The sequence below is a fragment of the Gossypium hirsutum genome, chromosome D11, assembly GCF_007990345.1.
Source record: "Gossypium hirsutum isolate 1008001.06 chromosome D11, Gossypium_hirsutum_v2.1, whole genome shotgun sequence".
NCBI lineage: Eukaryota > Viridiplantae > Streptophyta > Magnoliopsida > Malvales > Malvaceae > Gossypium > Gossypium hirsutum.
In genome coordinates, this window is record NC_053447.1 from 2160225 (window position 1) to 2180539 (window position 20315).

At 37.0% G+C, this 20315-nt stretch overlaps 2 protein-coding genes across 11 annotated transcripts; one reads left to right on the forward strand and one right to left on the reverse strand.

Moving 5' to 3' along the window:
* Positions 1-2215: 2215 nt before the first annotated feature.
* On the forward strand, positions 2216-7188 carry LOC107910920 (O-fucosyltransferase 29). Its single transcript, XM_016838841.2, has 9 exons — positions 2216-2446; positions 2541-2631; positions 3593-3669; positions 3922-4010; positions 4103-4292; positions 4787-4970; positions 5519-5613; positions 5705-6033; positions 6811-7188. Exons 1-9 carry the CDS (start codon positions 2216-2218, stop codon positions 7166-7168), a joined length of 1644 nt encoding a protein of 547 aa, XP_016694330.1. The 3' UTR covers positions 7169-7188.
* Positions 7189-8007: 819 nt separating this feature from the next.
* On the reverse strand, positions 8008-19722 carry LOC107912213 (uncharacterized). 10 transcript variants are annotated; one of them, XM_041105455.1, is made up of 18 exons: positions 19567-19722; positions 19302-19366; positions 16408-18512; positions 15932-16297; positions 15407-15568; positions 14596-14993; positions 14164-14422; positions 14007-14079; positions 13339-13391; positions 13138-13242; positions 11314-13058; positions 10961-11072; positions 10421-10601; positions 9777-9844; positions 9540-9655; positions 8608-9453; positions 8396-8486; positions 8008-8271 (listed from the first exon to the last, which is right to left on the reverse strand). In XM_041105455.1, exons 3-18 carry the CDS (start codon positions 18500-18502, stop codon positions 8255-8257), a joined length of 6687 nt encoding a protein of 2228 aa, XP_040961389.1. In that variant the 5' UTR covers positions 18503-18512; positions 19302-19366; positions 19567-19722; the 3' UTR covers positions 8008-8254. The 10 variants fall into 10 exon arrangements, with proteins under 10 accessions (XP_040961389.1, XP_016695786.2, XP_040961392.1 ...); XM_016840297.2 differs by having other exon boundaries at positions 19275-19366; XM_041105458.1 differs by having other exon boundaries at positions 19302-19439; positions 19567-19719.
* Between the last annotated feature and the right edge of the window lie 593 nt (positions 19723-20315).

The following is a 20315-nucleotide window of genomic DNA, read 5'->3' on the forward strand; positions in this document are numbered from 1 at the left end:
GCGCAATTACCGAAAGGTAAAAGGGCAATCGGATGCAAGTGGGTATTCGCAAAGAAAGATGGATCTCCTAGCAAGAAGGATATTCGCTACAAGGCAAGATTGGTAGCTAAAGGCTACGCTCAGAAGGAGGGAATTGACTACAATGATGTATTTTCCCCTGTTGTGAAGCATTCCTCCATTAGAATTTTGTTGGCCTTGGTAGCACAGTTGAATTTGGAGCTAGCTCAACTTGATGTTAAGACGGCTTTCTTGCATGGTGAGTTAGAAGAGGAGATCTATATGACTCAGCCCGAAGGATACACAGATGCTGGTGGTAGAAATTGGGTTTGTAAGCTTAACAAATCGCTATATGGATTGAAGCAATCCCCGAGGCAGTGGTACAAGCGATTTGATAGCTTTATGAGAAGGTAGAAGTACACAAGAAGCAAATATGACAATTGTGTATATTTGCAGAAGCTGCATGACGGATCTTTCATTTATCTACTCTTGTATGTTGATGATATGTTAATCGCTTCGAAGAGTCAAAATGAGATAGATAAGCTGAAGGCTCAGTTGAATCAAGAGTTCGAGATGAAAGATCTAGGTGAGGCCAAGAAGATTCTCGGCATGGAGATAAGTAGAGATAGACCGAGAGGCAAGCTCTGTTTAAATCAGAAGCAATATCTGAAAAAGGTATTACAATGTTTTGGTGTAAATGAAAACACAAAACATGTAAGTACCCCACTTGCTTCTCATTTGAAACTTAGTGCTCAATTATCTCCGAAGACTGAAGATGAAAAAGAATATATGGCGAAAGTCCCATATGCTAATGCAGTTAGGAGTTTGATGTATGCGATGGTGTGTACGAGGCCTGACATTTCACAAGCTGTTGGAGTTGTGAGCAGGTATATGCATGATCCTGGAAAAGGACATTGGCAAGCTGTGAAATGGATTCTACGGTATCTTCGAAAAACCGTAGATGTTGGTTTAATTTTTGAACAGGATGAAGCACTTGGTCAGTTTGTAGTTGGATATGTTGATTCCGACTTGCTGGTGATTTAGATAAACGTCGTTCAACTACGGGGTATTTGTTTACTCTTGCGAAAGCCCCAGTGAGTTGGAAGTCTACCTTACAGTCTACAGTAGCTGTGTCTACTACAGAGGCAGAATATATGGCAGTTACAGAAGCTGTTAAGGAGGCTATTTGGCTTAATGGATTGTTGAAAGACTTAGGAGTTGTTCAAAGTCACATAAGTTTATATTGTGACAGTCAGAGCGCTATTCATTTAGCGAAAAATCAAGTCTATCATTCAAGAACCAAGCATATCGACGTAAGATATCACTTTGTGCGGGAAGTCTTTGAAAAAGGAAAAATTCTACTTCAGAAGATTCCGACAGCAGATAATCCCGCAGATATGATGACCAAGGTGGTAACAACAATCAAGTTTAATCATTGTTTGAACTTGATTAACATCCTGAGAATTTGAGCACCTTCAGGTGTATGGCGCTCGAGAGCGCATTTGTAGGCACTACAAAAGATAGCTTTATCGAATTTGGGGAGTTGAAGGAAGTGTGTGAAGATGTGATTATCCTAATCAAATCTTCAAGGTGGAGATTGTTAACATTAATGGAAGACAATTAATAATGGTTGCCATTAACATTAATGGGAGACAATCAATAATGACAACCACCAACTTTGGAAAAGTGGCAAGGGATAATTTTTTTTTGGTCCTTGAGATAATGGGCTATTTATTGTTTGGTCCTTAAACCTCAACTATAAATAGGCCTTCTCATTTCTCATTTCAATTCATCCCAACCAATCTTTCTCTCTTAGTTTTCTCTCTTCTCCCATTTGAGAATTCTTAAGGAATTCTATTTGTTTGTAATACTTTGGAGATAGTAAAGTTATCATCTGGTGTTAGTGCCCGAGGACGTAGGTATAATTTACCGAACCTCGTTAAATCTCTTGTGTTCTTTCTTGTCCTATTTTTCTTTCAATATTTGAGGGTATAATAGTAGTATTTAATTGTGCTATTAAATTACTATAGAAGGGATATTCTGTCTAAGGAAAGACTTGGTATTTAAGAGATCTATGTGATCCACCTCTCTTCCCTGGGAATTGAACTTTGTGTGATTTTTTAGTACAATAATTTACACGCTTCCGACCCTATTGGAACAACATCGATTTCGTTGAGTCCGTGATGGGCGTGGATAAGGAGTGGAGGTTTAGCGTGGTATGGCCAACAAGCCGCTGTTTCATTACCAAAACGGCAGCGTCGTAACCAACAAGCATGTGTTTGGCAGGCGGCGATCCTCTGCTGCGTCGCAGAGGAAGCCGATCTCAATGCCGCTCCTCTGTGGCATGATGCTCTTCTGCTTAGGTATGCTTTCGCTCTTCACTGGCCAAATGGCGTCTGATCTCGACCGGTACTCCCAGCGATTTATGAAACAAAGTCTCTTCAATTTGGTAAACTGTAAAAATTAATCGTTTATGTTTAAAGTTTTGAAAATTTCTTTTTATTTTTTGAACATTTTTTGTTATCTTGATGCAAATTCTGTAGGATGAAAACAATAGAGGACCGATTGATATATGGGAATCTGAATATGCAAAATACTTCTATGGATGCAGCGTAAGAAGTGCTACATTTCCTGGTAAGTTGTATTTAGTTATTTATTTTTAAATGCATTTGGTTTATTTTTGGAAATTTTGATATTCTTCACTTAAAACTGGAATAAGACTGAACTTTTAATCCTAACAGGATTTGTAGTTTTATATCTGTAATTCAACACTCGTTTTTCGGTATCAATTCATAGCAGAGTGTTAACTGGTGCACAATTGTTGCTTTAGATGTTTATGTTTCTTTACTTTGTTATGCAAAGTTCTCATTTCTTTTGTTTGAAGTTTCAAATTGTCTGCATCTCTTTAAGTTTGTGAGTTTAGAAGATGGCAGCAGCTTTAGATTCTTTTGTTGACAGTCACTAAAATGCTTGGTTCTGAGGTTAGCAAAATTACATTATGTTATTGTTTAGCTATGTGATCTTTTTTCAGCGTCTAGACTTGCAACTTTTATTTCTTTTCCTGAAGTATTCTTTGTTTGATGTATCTCCGGATACGAGTTTGAAGATGTCTCAGAAAACTTAAAAAACTGAACATACTCGAGTACGAGTAGCATAGCTTGCAAATGCGACTCTATGGTACTCTTATTTATATGTGTAGTTGGTCATGTTGAAATGGATGAGTCCTTAATATATCAGAAAGTTAATCGGTTACTACAATGTTTAGCTCTTTCTTAGTACTTTGAATTTGCCTATGTGTATAATGTGTCAACTGATGCTACTGGTGTATTAACTTTGAAGGCTAAAACTAAATTTTATATGATTTCTTCCAGGAGTTGAATAAGATGAAATTAACTTGGTCTGAGCAATTTGCTGGAGCTTTATTTTTCTTTGTAGCTTAAGTTTTCTGTAAAATGATTCAAACTACCAGATATCATGTATCATCTGTTTCACTTTTTAGAAAAGAACCCATTCGACAGTGTTTTCATTTATATTTCACCAGTCCGTCTGTTTCAGTTTACTGATTCTTCGTTTACATTGATAATTTTATATCTAGATGCTATTAGTGAGCAATCACCAAATGGTTATTTGCTTATTGCTGCAAGTGGAGGACTGAATCAACAAAGAACAGGAGTAAGTGAAATTATTTGTCACCAGCTAAGCTGAGTTACTTTGACATTTCATTTTTTCTTTCAAGTATTTGTACCAAACACCCATATACAACGTATATCCAGAAATGTGTATAAGGATATGATCTTCTGAAAATCCTCTAATACATGAAAAATCTTAGAAAAACATTAAACATACGTTGCCTGCTTTTCCATTTCCATTGCTTACATCCGAGTCTGAATAAGTATAAATTAATAATTTGCTTCTGCCACACAGATATCAGATGCTGTAGTTGTTGCACGAATTCTTAATGCAACCTTAGTGGTACCTGAGTTGGATCATAATTCCTATTGGAAAGATGATAGGTAAGTTGAATCAACTTATTAGAAGTTCTGCTAAATTGATATCATCGTATTCCTCTGTTACCTTATCAAGTGTTTTTTTTACTAACATGCAGTGACTTCGTCAACATTTTTTATGTCGACTGGTTCATTTCTTACCTTGCAAAAGATGTTACTGTTGTCAGAAGAGTTCCTGATAAATTCATGAGGTCCATGGAAAAACCTCCATACACTATGCGTGTCCCAAGGAAATCCCCTCCGGAATATTATCTAGACCAAGTTCTGCCAATACTTAAAAGAAGACACGTAAGACTACTTGCAGATACTCCACACTAATGCTATTTTAGGTTGATTATAAGGAATGGTTTCCACAATTTTTAACTTTCTGTTTCTTGTTCATTCCCTCAGTGTTCTGTATAAACCCAAAAATTTGTGAAATTAAATGCATTTAGTTCCACAAAATATCTAGCCTTCCATGTCATTAAGAGAGATTTTAAACAAGAAGAGTGGCGATAGAAGTTATTAACTTCAATCCCCTTTTAGTTGTTTCGGACTTTCGGCTTAAAAGAAGAAAAAAGACAAATAAAAATTTCACATTTTTCAGCTATGTTTTGTTTCTCCACTTCTAGAGAATCTGATTAGTAGCTTAGAAGATAGTTTTAACAACTTATCCTGTTATCTTCTCTGCATCTCTCCATTCCAGGCACCATGTTCGTAGAATATTATTTTTATAGAGCATTTTCTAGGATCTTATATGGTTAGTATGGGGGAGTGCAGCAGTTAAATTGAAAATTTTGTAGGTCCTGCAACTGACAAAGTTTGATTACAGACTGGCCAACAACATCGATGAAGACCTTCAAAAGTTGCGTTGCCGGTCTAATTTTCATGCTTTAAGATTTACGGAACCTATTCAAGCACTTGGACAAAAACTGGTCAAGAAAATGCGTCAGATGGCTAACCGTTTTATGGCAGTCCATTTGAGGTTTGTTCCGAATTCTAGAAGGGCTAAATTTAGTAGGAACTTGACACTGTAACTTGTTGATATACCACCTGAAATTGGGATTTGTCAGTAATTCACGAGTGGATGTACTTATTTTGAAGTTCCTTCACTTTCAGGTGGTAACCCCTAAGACCTTTAAACCAGATATAGAATGCCTTTCCCTTAAGTGCCCAATCCTCAAATTTTGGGAAATGCGTCTTGGCTTATTATCCAACTAAGTTATATGTTACTCAGGTTCGGGTGAGTTTTAGATATGAAGATGCTTTTTTTTTTTAGTTTTTCCATATTTTTGGAGAATCATGACCTATACCCATGTTCGAATATGTATTGAAAACGGGTGTCAGATACAGATTCTTATGGCAAAAAATGAAGAGTAGAAACAAAGGCATACTCCTGCAGCATTTGAACTTCTGAGTGTATGCGTATTCAATTATAGCACATTGGTTCGTGTACATACATAGAGAAACATTCTTAAATATGATTTTAAAGTTTAAACTCCGCAGGGCCTGTTTTCACTCTTTTAATTACTGGCTTGAACCCGATATGCTAGCATTTTCTGGTTGTTACATTGGTGGAGGAGACAAGGAAAGATACGAGCTTAGAGAGATACGATGGGAAACATTGCCTGTAAGATTCCCTCTTTTATAATTTCAGAACCATTTATAAACATTGCCTGCATCTATTTAGTTAAACTGCATCCATCCTCATATTCATGCAGGATATAGATGCTGTTGGAGAGAGAAGGCGAGGTAAATGTCCACTTACTCCTCATGAAGTAGGCTTGATGTTAAGAGCACTTGGTTTTGAAAACGACGCATACATCTATGTTGCATCTGGAGAAATATATGGTGGAGAAGAGACTCTGGAACCACTAAAAGATCTCTTTCCAAACTTGTATACAAAAGAGATACTTGCTAATGAAGACCTGAAACCTTTTCTTCCTTTCTCTTCTTGCCTTGCTACTATTGACTACATTGTTTGTGATGAAAGGGATGTTTTCGTCACCAATAATAATGGAAATATGGCCAAGATTCTTGCAGGTCGAAGGTGAGAAATCTGAGCTATTTCTTTCTTGCTAATTTTTTTAAGTTGATCTAGAAAGGCTCCAAACATATCAACCATGACCATGTGTTGATTTTACATACCTATATAACATATCTGTGGAGCTTTTACGTTTAATATTTAAATCGGTTCGGTTTATGTTTTAGTCGAATTTCTTTTAACACCTACTATAATTTATTTCTTGATTTTTCATAATAATTTTTTATTTTAAAATTTTGGACTTATTTTAACAAAATGAGTTTTGTTTTATAACATTTGAATATTATTTGATAAAATATTTTAAAAATTTTAAAAATAATTTTTCAGGTAAATAAAAAATAATCAATAAATTATATGTATATTTAAAAAATTATATATTATTTTTAAATTATTTTATTTTAAATATAAAATATTTATTTTTACATAATTTAAATTTAATTATAACTTTATTTTTACAATATTGGAGGAAGGAGAAGAAGCTAAGAGAGTTTGAACTCATGTAATCTAAATGTTAGAGGGGTGTTCTAACCAAAGTTCTAATCAATTGTCAATTAAAACAAAAATGGTATTCATTTCAATTGTGATTTTTTTAACTTATATTTCATAAACTATTCACACACCTGAATATTCAGATTGGTTCTTTATTTTTCTTGCTCAATTTTTATCTTAAAATTTTATTTTGATTATTTCTTTGCATTTTACATGGTTCAGCATGTAATGCCATCGTATTTAGTATAATGTTGTTTTTTTTGCTTGAATCTATGTTCTTTTTATTAATGAAAGGAGGTACATGGGGCATAAGAGGACCATAAGACCGAATTCTAAGAGGTTGAGTCCATTGTTGATGCAAAGGGATCAGATGGATTGGAATACCTTTGCGGAAAAGGTGAAAGCGGTTCAAAGAGGATTCATGGGAGAGCCAGATGAGATGAGAGCCGGACGCGGTGAATTTCATGAGTATCCCTATTCTTGTATCTGCGAGAAGCCGGCAAGTGATATTATTGCAGCAGGCAACAATGGTGGTGGTGATGGAGATCATCATCAATCACGACAATTTAAAGAAAATGAAGGATTGAGGAAGAGAAGTAATGAAGAAGAGCCTGTTTTAGGAGCCAAAGAGGATAGAAGATGTATTTCCTGACTAAGGGTGGGTTTGGATGGGCGGTGCATTTACCTGCGGTTAGTGTAAAAACAGCGGTGGCGGTGAGATTAGATACTGTAGCGATACTGTAGCGTGAGACAAAAAGTAAGTTAAACACACCGCACCGCACCCAATCGCCCATCCAAACCCACCCTAAGAAAAAAATGGTACATTTTGAGAGCCAAAACCTGGTCAGGTCAGAGGGAAGTCTCTTTTGTTTCTTCTCGTTTTCTCCGGTTTGATCCATGAAAAATTTATTTCTTTGTACAGTGAGAGACGAGTTTAAGAAAAAATGCTATTCTCTTTACATATATATATTTGCTGGGAAAAATACTAAATAGGTATGTGGTAGTAGTTTTTAATTTATTAAAGTCGGATACTGGATATTGTTCCGTTTGGTGGACTATATTCATTTCGATCAATTTATTAAAATGCAGCTCAATAATATTTTATTTTAGTTTTATTTTCAAGAGGAACTTTTTGACGAATAAATCATTACAATGAAAGAAAATGAGTCAACAACAATTTTATACCTTATAGATTCAATCGAAGAAAAAACAGTAAATTAAATTAAATTCAAAGAGAAAATAGTATTGAGTACTTATCAAGATACAATCACAAAACATATTATCTTAAAAAATGACGTTAGAAAAACAATAAATGTCTTTTGGGTAAAGTCTGATCCTTAAAGTGCAGAGAGTGAAAGAGAAAAGAAAGCTGAATAAGCTTTATGAGAAGTTGGTAGCAAGAGAATTTTATGGATTTGTTCACTTGCAAATAAAGCAAGCCAAGCCAAACTACAAGGAGACTTTCTTCCACACTTAACCTAGAAAGGCATGGGGACCAAAGAGAGATTAGATTATAATATTATAATTGTAAACAAAACTAAAATTCATTTCAAAATAAATATTTTTATATATATCTACTGCTACATCTCAAAAGCCAAAGAAAAAATTTTGGTTCCTAGCTCTATCTGTCAATATCATAATTTACACAAGCTACACCGTTGAATGTCGCCTGTTGTTCATCCAATAAATCTTGAGAGGACTGGGTTACCAGGTTGTAAAACAGCTCGTTTTTCGCTTCTCAACCTTGGTTACTTCCTGTTATATAGCCGAGACTGTTAAGTTACATTCACCAAACAGTACATTTGGCAATAAAAACAAGGTCTAAAAGAATGGTATTACTACTTCAAGAATACAAAATTGATGAGAAATTAAGCTTCACCTCTAGTACTCCTGCTTTGACCTTTCTGACCTTTGTCATGTGAAACTGGAACTTTTGAGATGATCAATGAGCTTTGTATACCTTCCAAGAGCTGTGGACAACAAACAAGATCTTTAAGCGGCACGACAACAGCCACTTGTATATGTGCAATATTAAATGCATAAATTGTTTCAACTTATCAAAAGAAGAAAAGTCCACAACTGTTTACTTACTCTTGATGTTGGCTGAATCTTCCGATTAGATCTACGAGGTTCAACAGCTTCAGATACAATTTTCATTTCCTCCTCAACTTTAGCCAACTTCCCAGAAACTGGTGCCAGTTTCCCTTTACTAATAGATTCGGATTTAGCGTTTGATGTGGAAGCTTTCTCGGGGGGTGCATCTGATGGGAGAGCAGCACAAGAAAATAAAACCTGACCCTCTGCAGCTCCATCAGAACTTGAAGATCTCAACTCCAAGTTATGCTCTCCTGATATATTCTCAGCACCGCTAGCAGAATCCTTGAATTTTGATACATCTGCAGTGACAGCATCATCAGGTTCAGAACCCACAATGCTTGATAAGCTGTCCTTCTGAGGAATAGTTCTACTAGAAACACTAGGTGGTTTTCCAGACTTGAGAACCTTAGGCTTGGATATAACATTTCTTTTTTCCTTCGGTTCAGTTTTATTTTTTGTTCCAGGCTCAGATCCCCGAGGCATTGAATGCTTTGTAAATTTAGCTGAATCACTTGTTCCAAGAGTTCTACTGCTCCGATCCGCAACATAATGTTTGCTTACTTCCATAAACTTTCTTTTCTTTCCTGGCTTAGGAACACCAAAAATAACCCTTGATCCTTCTTTCTTTAAACCAGAACGTTTCATTCTGAGTGAACCAGGCTTACTCTCGTCTCTGGTGCTTTTACCGATATTAAATATTTTTTCACCAGCAGTTAAATCCAGCAATCTTGTGTTGTCAGGTTTCTCAGATTCCTTACTGTCAAAACATTTAGTACTATCCTCTTTGTTCTCTATCACAGGACTGCATATCCTTGGTCGCTTTTCCAGTGGGGTATCACCCTGAAAACAGATCAAAGGCTTAGTACAAAGCAGCCATTAAAGTATTATCAGAGGAACATCAATCAGAAATCTAAACAACATATAACCTCGTGGGAAGAGCCATCATTATCCCCACAACTGGACCATTCAACCCAATTACCATCCTTCCACATCAGAGAAGGACGAAGAAGCCATGCTTTGACCACAGATGTTTCTCCTTGAGCTGCAACAAAAATAATAAAAAGAGACCTTTATTATTCCCAAAGCAGAGGCTGCACAGACTTCAATACTGAGCACATTGCAATTGAGATTGTTAACAAAATGTTGTACACCATCATACATACCAGGAAAATGGATGGTAAATGATGTTTCATCTTTCTTGCTCTTCTCATTGACAACTCCCTCCCACCAGCTGAAAGAAAAATAAAAATAATAATTTCAACATGGTTATTTTCTTGATAATTAAGGCTGAAGAACTTCGTGCAATTGACGTTCTTCATCCCTCTCTAACTAAAAGATCAAGAAAATAGAGGATGCATGGGAGTGCACAGCATTTGATTCCAAAGCCATCCCAAAAAGAGGGCTTAAAGTATAGCTTATAAGTTAAGACCTTGGCTGAACATCAGTTTGTTCAAAAGATAATAACAACTTATCAGATTAAAAAATGAAAAGACTTGGGATGCCACAAGAAGATCTATGTAGATTCTTAAACACTGGATCATTGTTTTATTTAATGACTTTTGCAACAACAAAGCAACGAGAGTTCTGAATATGGATACAAAATTATGATTTCACCTTGTAGTATTGTTAAGGGCAATATGACAAACCACTCATGTTGCTAGTTTGGCTAGCAAATCATGACAAATTATCCTTGCACTACATACTCATAATTCACATAGATTTTTTTATGCCTCCATTATCTTCAACAGTACCATTCCTTTCTTGTCCGATGCACTGCAAGAATGTATATGAAATAATGAATGCATACCTATCTTGTATCCATGCATCAACCCTATCTCCAGTGGACCAATTATAGTCCCCCATGGCAGCCCTGCATCTCTTCCTCGTTCCTTCAAAAGGCATGGCTGTAATAGGACGAGAACTGCGTATCCTGGGTGCTCTATCCCCTTCACCTTCAACCTCCACCCATTCCTTTAGCCTATCACCATCTGTGAGACCAGCAGTTGATTAAAGTTAGTTAAAAAAGCATCCTCATCAGATGTTCACACGACAAACTTTCTAATCAGCTCTGCAAGAATATGCTTTTACATAAGAAACTGAAAATTGGAACACACTAGATGCGTAAACAAATACATTAGAACAGGAAGAGATCCTCATTTCGGTGTATTTAATCATATTTTCTATCTCCCCACAATAAAAGTACACATCATGCAAGCAAAGTGAAATTGGATAGACACCAACATGGAATTTATTAAAAATTAAGGACAAGGATTGTCATAGAGATCTGCTTTGCTAATTATCATCATTTAGTTGATTCAACCAAAGCAAGTTATGTGTCATAGCTCACCCTCTGATCGAAGTTCATTGTAACACACATAAGCTTTGCCATCTTTCAACTCCAGAATATCAGCAGGGAACCATGCTACTTTCAACCCACCTCCATCTCCATCTCTCAATACCTAGAAATCAGGAAATCGTAAATCGTAAAAGATCTTATATGAACATAAGATAAAAAAAAAAAAACATGTACAACTGCAACAATTCCCTAAGGTAACTAGGAAACGCACAAAAAATTTCAAATGCACTACTATATGTACATATTTCCATCGAATAAAGCTGCATCATTAGAACTCAGTAAAGATATATCATTCAACTAAAGATTAAAAAGCTCAACTTATATATCAAGCTCAAATTACAAACCTCAACATGGGAACCTTCCTTCACATTGTTATCTTTAGAAGTTTCCTTTGCTTTCCCATGTTCAGTATTAGTGGACACCCCTTTACTTTTGGCAATATCTGAAGCTTTGCGACCCTTTTGTCCCTTTTTGTCATTTCCACTTGTTGCAGCAGAACCCAAAATGCCATCTGTCAACCTGGAATGATCCTGCACGGAATCTCTGGCCATCTCTCTAAGAATCAGTGATATTTCATGGTTATTACTTTGGTTTTCGTTCTTATCTGTGGGAACTTCTTCTGAATGCCCGACAACTGAACCAGGAGCCTCCACATTACCACCTTTGTCTAAGTGTTCTCTGATAGCAGCATTTGGCTCAGGAGATGCATGGGATACTTTCCAGTATGCCTCAGGACCAGCTTCTACCAATTCAGTCAATGGGAAAGGCTCCCCCATAACAATTTTTCCAGCCTGAGATACTGCTTCGGCTGCCAGCTCAGCAGCTTTAACAACGGCATCCATGTTTTCAGCTTGCTTTGAGGCAGCTGAAGCAGCTTCCACCCTCCTTTTAGAAGCTTCCTTTGCAGCAACAATAACAGAATTTGAACTAGTAGAAGCATCTTCACCCCTCAAGATGGATGCAGTAGTTGCCTTGCCAAGCTTCTTCACACTATCAGAAGACAGAGCATTAATTGGAATAGGATCTCTGCAGCCACTAGGAACCAACACCTCATCAGCCATCATTTTTGCTTGTAGGGCAGCATTTGAGGCAACATTGGCAGCCGCAGCTGCAGCCTTTGCAACAGCAGCCGCTGCTGCTATGGCAACTGCTGCAGAAGTCAGCTTAGTTTCAACATCTGGTGCCAACCCAGTATTTTTTTGCTTGTCCAACTGATTCCATATTTCTTGACTGTGACTAACAGCAGCAGCAGCAAGGGCAGCAGCAACCTCCGCCTGCTTCTGAGCCTCTTTGAGTTTACCAAGGGTCTCTTCAGACAAAGTAGCCTTCGGATCTGAATCTCTGTCACCCTTTTCAAGATAATCAGTAGAGACAGACGTAATAAATTTGTCAGTGGCCAACTTTGAAACAATGGCAGCGGGGGTTGTAATAGCAGCAGGCGTAGAGGCATGACTATTCACAACAGTATCCAAAAGAGTCTCTGTTTGAGAATGCAGTATAATCTGCCCATGGTCCTCAGAAACTGTAGACATTTTTCTTTTCCTAGGCTTTGGATCAGCAGAATGCTGACCAGTTCTAAATGTTGCATTTTTGTTGTCAAGCAGGGGAGTCCCTGCAAGGACATTGGCAGGACTACCACTCTGGACCATAGGAACTGTTGAAACCTGTTTCATGATGGAAGAATTAGGCACAGATGCTTCTCTTACAGGAGTTAAATTAACTGCTTCTGTGATAGGAAGTACAGGAAAATGGGTATTGTTATCAAATGCAGAACTCTGTGGAACCCAGGGGCCACGAAAAGGGGATTGGGACATCCAAGGAGCATTATGTCCAACAAAATTCCTTATAGGTGGAGTATGCAACGGAGAAAGTGCCTGCTGATAGTCCGCAACTGCACCTCTTGGAATACTAGCTGGTTGAAGGGCGTCACTGGAAGGTGTAGGAATAGTCCAAAGTGGTGAGGAAAGTGGGATCATTGGCTTTACAATTGTTGTTGAAGTACCCCTGTTGTTGGACAGACTGGCAGGTGAGGATGTAGTCTTAGTCTGAAGTGCATTTTGTTTGATTGATTGATCGGGAGTTTTAGCACCTGAGCATTTCACCGAGGTATGCAGTTAATAGATAACAGCAAAGAAAATGATTCAACTATGTAAGGTCAAGATAGATACCTATATGTGTCTGCAACGGAGTTTCAGGGCTAACAAGAGATTTTTTACAATGTACCCTGTCCATACATGCTTGCCAAGCTTTCTCCCATATGGTTCTTCCACCATCTGCAAAAGATACAAAAATAGTAACTAAATCTATATTTAAAAAACAAAAAAAGAAAAGCCCAACGTAAAACATTGTTAGAGATAAGAAAACCTAACCAGGTCCCCCAAATGCTGATATCATATAAGCTTCATCAGGTGCAATTCCTTGACTGCAGAAACAATGTATTAGATGGATACACTCAAATGACTAGAAATCCTAAAGAGAAAAGCAAACACCATAGACAACTAGACTTGACAATGATATCACGGTACATTTATGAAAAATCTCAATACGTGCTCCATACATATAAACTAGGGATAAATCAACATTTAGACCCTTAACTCAGCAACTTTTCCCAACTTAATCTCTGAACATATTTTTGGTCCACAATAGTCCTGGAAGTTGGCATCTTTTCCCAGTTTTGGTCCATGTGATGATGTGCACTCTTATATTTGGCCACATCATTGCCTAAAAATTATAAGTTTTTATTAAAAAATTGTGATGAGTTGGCACAACCTTGGAGTGCCACACCATCACATGGAACAAATTTGGGAAAAGTTGCCAAGTTCCAAGACTAATGTGGACCAAAAAAAAATTTCAGAGACCAAGTGAAAAATTGTCAAGTTCAGGGATTAAATGTTGCCTTAACCCTATAAACTAATCATTGTTAATTTTCAACAACCCAGAGGGAAGGAAAAGGATATAACAGAGCCTCAGTATAATGCCAAAACATGTCGATGTAGTACAGATATATACCAAAATGAACAAAAGTGTCACTACTTACATCAGAGCACCATATACAAAAATCTGAGAACGTAATTGAACTTGTTGCAAGTCTGTAAAAGGCTGGTTAAACACTGCATACGAAGAAGCTGAGGTTTTGAAGTCTGGAAAACTAGATACTGAAGTAAAAAGAACACCAAATGGTTTCATATTACCACCTTCCATGTGTCCCAAGTACTGCATCTCATTGGATTTCACAAGCTGGCCAATTTCAGATGTACTGAGTGACACATTACTCGTTCTACCACTTCTTTCTGATTGTCTTGCAGGAGTTGTATCTTTTGCAACAACACCCTTTTTAGCAGCTTCCTTTCCTGTGCTCTTACTACCAGCTCGCCTTGTTTTACGCTCAGAAGACCCCTTGGAACCACCACCCAAATTTTCCCTTTTAGAGGTTGATGGAATTCGCTCAACAACCTTCTTGTATGAACACAAAGAGTGAGAAAGCAAGTGCAACACAGACAGAGCATGAACGGGATGAAATGGTAATATACAGCAGCACAAAATAGTTCTAAAAATCATCTAGAATATACAATCAGGAAACTATTATTAGAGCACAAAAAGGTCCACTTAAATAAAGCATCACTTACAGAGGATGTTTTGTCATGTTGAACAGTAGAAAAAGGTTGCCAATTCTTGCCAGCTTCTTTTTCAGACAAACTTGCCAATGGAGATACCTCGAAGGTGAAACTTCCATCTCCAGAAGATGCAACATGTCCTTTAGTATCCTGAGAAATAGACATCTCTTTATTTCCTTCCCCATTAGTGACCCCAGACACTGAAGCACCCAGATCTTTGGATCCTTTCACAGTAGGTGTTCCGATTTCACTTTCTGGCTGCTCAGAAATTCTAACGAGAATTGGAGATCCACAGGAAGGATTGTCAAGATCAGCACTACTACTTCCACATTCCATTATGTGAATCTTAGTTTGAGATTCGGATGAAGGTGCAGAAGGAAAGGAACTATTATGTGTCTTCACATGATCACCTTCCACATCAAATTAATCCATCATAAGAATAACATGAAATAATGTGGGAGGGAAAAAGGAAAACTGATGAAATAGTCTCACCAAAAAGAAATAGAGCCATTGAAGAGGCTAAACATGCAATTAATTTAAGGACTGTACATCTCTAGAAACAAGTTCCAGACTTCATAAAATACCCTTGAACAGGACATAACTTCACGAGCAGAAATTATAAGCAAAAGAGATGCATCCCAATAATCTGGGGAGAAATGGAAGGGGGTGGCAACAACAGAAGAAGACAAACCAACTTTTACTGACATGACAGAGAACGGATCTAAAGGAAAAGACTCGGAGGGTAAATGATGAAAGATTCCACCATGAAAGCTTAAAATATCTAATTACAATTTTTTTTTTAAAAAAAGATAAAGAAACTCACCATCAGCATGATGCACAACAATTTGACCACTGATCTGTTCAGAAGGTAATTTGTGGTCACCATCTTCAGGATGATTTTGGTCAGCGTTATGGGACAGTTCCTTTGAAGTTGAAGGCTCTGAATTTGTTAATGTTTTGTTATTATCTTGAATTGATACGGCACCTGGGGGAATTTTATTGTAGTGAACATTAATCTTGTGAAGACTCGAGCAACAAAAATGCAAGGGTATGTGTTTCATGAAGTATAAACAGTGGCTCATAACCAAACAATCATCAACACAAAAAAAGAAAACATTGCAGAACGAACTACAATGAAGCAAGGAAACAGCACCATAATGGCAAGGTATGAATAACAGTAAAACTTCCCATTAAAACTGCTCTAGCTATAGCAGACTACCAAATAGAATTTGCATACACCCTACAGGATTAGTATGTATGAAATTGACAACAAGAAAGTCTATAAGTTGGGGACTTGAGATGATTACTAGGCAAACCAAGAAAACCTATGTTAATCATAAAGGGTCACCTGAAGATACTGAAGAACCCCTTTTGGAAACAACTTCAGCTTCGGCACCATCAGTCTCTCTCACAATTGAATCAGAGACATTAGAAGGTGCATGCATATTCTTTACAGCCTCCAAACTGACACCATGAACTGTCTGGTCCCCACTTTGGCCGACAGCATTAGAGGTATCCTCACTTGACAAGGACTGATCAACTTTCTTACAAGAGGACTGTTCACCAGCCTCACAAGGTGCACCTTTTACTGTTTTCATTTCAGTACTCTTCATAATTGAGAGACTTGCCTCTGGAGATGACACTTGAACCTCTTTCTGATCAAAAACAGCAGCAGAAGGGAGACTCTTACCATAAGGCAAAAGAACACAATCCACTGTATCATGGTAATACCAAGTTAGCAAATGATGCAGGACTGTAAAAGACGGCAACACAAAAGAACAAAAAAGCTCAGTTATCAAAATTAAAGCTTAAAAATAAACATACCTGACTTCCCACTGATGGCAACATTGTCACCTGTGCCAAAGGAAGAGGAATCAACTCCCTTTATTACAACCGGAGACCCACCCTCCCCGTGATCTGTTTTACTACAATCAGAAGGCAATTGGGTGTTCTGCTTTGCAGCAGCTGAAACACTCTGATCAAATTTATAATCATCATTATGTTCAGAGACTGTAAATTCCTCATCTATTCTCGTAGGTTCTGCTCCCAAAGTATTGTGGGCACCATCACCTTCACCCTTAGAACCTTTAACATCTTGCACTGACAACAAATATTTCTCAGGCTTGCTGCTCAAGATTTTTGAATCAGAGTGGCAATGAATTTCTGACAAATCTTTCTCAATGGCATCACATGCTACCTGCACCATCGAATCCAAGTTATCCAACTTTGACTCTCGACTCACAGAAATTTGAGCATCAGTATTGCTGGTTTCGCTTTCCTTCTCCTTAACGTTAGTATCACCAACAAAGGGCATTGGTGATATGTTATGTAATTTTCCTACAGACAAGACAATATCTTTGGATATGCCAGTTCGAGGAGGACTTTCTACACCCAAGGCCTTGCTGCACCCTTCCACCATATGGAGGTCAGAATTCTCTTTCAATATCCTATCAGATGGCTTGCCCACAGTAGGTATAATATTTCCAATAGCATGTCCTTCTTCCTTAGATTGAATGTCCAAGGCCGAATGCTTCTGCACATGCAAGGTAACACTTGCACCTGCATTTCCAATCAAGTTCTCACCATCAATGTGAACTTCTTGGCTTGAATCAACATTTTCCCTTGCTAAACTGACAACAGTTTCATCAATGACATCATTTTTAAAAGGTATCTTATCTTGACTCTCTAAAAATGCACTACTAGAACGGGTGTTTTGCACAGAGGGAATCACAGTATCAACTTGTGACCCAGAAGCAAATTTATCTGCCTGTTCCCTGTTATCCACTAATTGATCAACCGAAGCTTCCACTTGATTTTGATTAGCAACAATTTGTTCACCATCTTTAGACTCATCTCTCTCAGGTAAGTCAGTATTTCTCATGTTTGGAACTTCCAATGCCCTATCAATAGAGGGCTCAAATTCATGTGATTGAGAAACATCTTCAACCAACAAATGATCTCCTGATACATCACCTTTCAACCCAGAAAACTTTCCTGGAATCTCACCTGTCTGTAAGGCAGGCTGTAAGCTGCCGTCTACTTCAGAAAGACCACAATCTCCATGTTTCAAAGTAGGTTCCATCTGCTTTATTATGCCGCCTTGTTCATCACTGGCATCTGAATCCTTACTACTGGCACAGGTGTTTTTCACAGAGGGAATCACAATATCAGTTTGAGACCCAGAAGCAAAGTTATCTACCTGTTCCCTGTTATCCACAAATTGATCAACCGAAACTTCCACTTGATTCTCGTTAACAACAATTTCTTCACCATCTTTAGACTCCTCTCTCTCAGATAAGTCAGTATTTCTTATATTTGGAGCTTTCAATGCCCCATCAACAGAGGGGTCAAATTTATGTGTTTGAGAGACATCGCCATGATCTCCCAACACATCACCTTCCAACCCAGATAATTTTCCTGGAATCTCACCTGTCTGTAAGGCAGGCTGTAAGCCTACTTTAGAAAGACCACTATCTCCATGTTCCAAACTAGGCTCCATCTTCCTTATTATGCCACCCAGTTCATCACAGGCATCTGAATCCTTACTAATAGATTGACCAATAACACTTTCGTCCTGTCCTACAGATTTTAATAGCATTTCAACTGATTCAGAAGAGGCAGCCTCAGACCAGACATTGTTGTGCCTAGAAATTGAACAAGGCTCAGCTGCACTTGAACTAAATGCAATCCCACTACTCCCCCGTGAAAAATCTTCAATCCACTGATTATCTTCACCGCTTTCAATGCCAAGAAAAGCTTCAGTTTCAACCAAACTATCAAATCTTAAGCGCCCATGAAGGTTATCATCAAAATCAAATTTGGAGAGAGCATACGGGCGTAATACAGGGGGAAATTTATTGTTCCCTTCGCCAGCTAAATGAAGATTTGGGCTTTGGAAATCATTGTCATCATAATCCATGAGTGTATCCCTACAACAGAAAACACTTAGAAGAAGAAAATGGGTTGTGGAATTGCAGTTCAAATAATACACAGATAATGAGATCAGGCCTTAAGGTTGTAAGAGTATCCTCGTACAATGTGAATTGCCTATGTAAAGTTATGAAACTTTCTCCAACCACATTACCCAGTTTACTACTTCCCATAGAGTTGAATACTAACTTACAGTTCAAAGAACATAAATTCAAATGGATTAATTAATGCAAAGCCTGAAAAAGATGCCAACTGTTCACATTGCATGGCCCAATGCCATAAAAAATTTGACGAGTAAAAATGAATAAATGACGTGTATGGATCCTTTTTTTTACTTTCCCAATATAGCATGAAAACCTGATATACTACAATTATGAAGTTTGATGCAAGTCAATTCAAAAAAGGATAATGTCTGCAAAATTTTAATTGCATGTAAACATGTAAAAAAAACACAACCTTTCTTCTGAAACGAATTAAACAAAACCTCTAGCCCGAACACATTAACCATAAAACTATAATAAGCGAACGAAAATGATATAACATAACAGACCGAGCTTAAGTCAAACTAGAAAAGAGAAGAAAAGAAGTTCGTTTCAATCTAATTAAGCGGAAACCCACAAGAACATCATTCTAAACTTTCACACTAAACTCACAATTTCAAAAATATAGACAAATGTGTTCAAGTTATAAAAAAAATGACAAAAGAAAAACCTAAAAATAATTTGTTTATTGAAAAACCAAGTAGGAATATGAACAGTTACCAGAGCAAGTAAGTCTAGAGACGCTACCTCCCTCCATCCGGTGATGAAACCCAGGCGATTTGATATCAACTCCTCCCTAATCGTACGGTCATCTAATGCACCAGAAAACTCCAATTCAGAACAACACCACTCCAACCAAAAACATAACAACAAGACGAAATCAAACTAAGAACAAAAAGAAAACCAAAGAATAGAAGATAAAAGTTAAAAACGAAAAATGAAAATTGCTTGAATAAAACCTAAGCTAACGGAGGATGAAATTAATTGAAGAATTATTTAGCAACTGACTCACCGGAATCTTGAATTCTCCGGCGGATCGAGTTAGGGTTCCGGGGAATAGGAGTAAAAAAAGGAAAGTCAGTTAAAGAAAGAGAGGGAAATGGTTTTCTCGCTTGAGAAAATGAGAAAAATGATGAAAACGAGGGGATGGCGAATCGTAATTTTGAAATTTTAATAAATTAAATAAAATAAAGCTCTAAATAAACGGAGACCATTAGATGGCCCTCAATGTTTCGCAATGTCACACTTGCCTTGTTCTTATGCGCTTGATAAAACGTCAAATAATCAATACTAATATATATTATAAGCTTTTCATTTCATCACTTAATTAAAAGAATGTTATAATTTAACCATAAACTATTTAAAAGTTTTTCACTATACTGTTAAGCGACATTTATGTAATTGGTTTAATAATTATTTCAATCCTCAATTTTTATGATTTTATCAATTTGACCCTAATTCTATATAAATTATAAAAAAATAGAATTTATTTAAAAAATAGAAATTTGTATACAAAAATTCTAAAAAAATAAATTCTTGAAAATATTTTTACCGAAAACTAGTATTTATAGGAAACAAATTTATCATTTAATAGAATCTAATAACAAGTTAAAAATATAACAAAAAAAAAGTTCAATCATTATATGTTCCCTCAACATTTTTTATACCAAATTAATAATATATTTAAGTCAAGTTTCATGCACCTAAAAAAATCCATTACTAATATTATAGAGGCTTGTGAAACCGACTCTCATACCATAT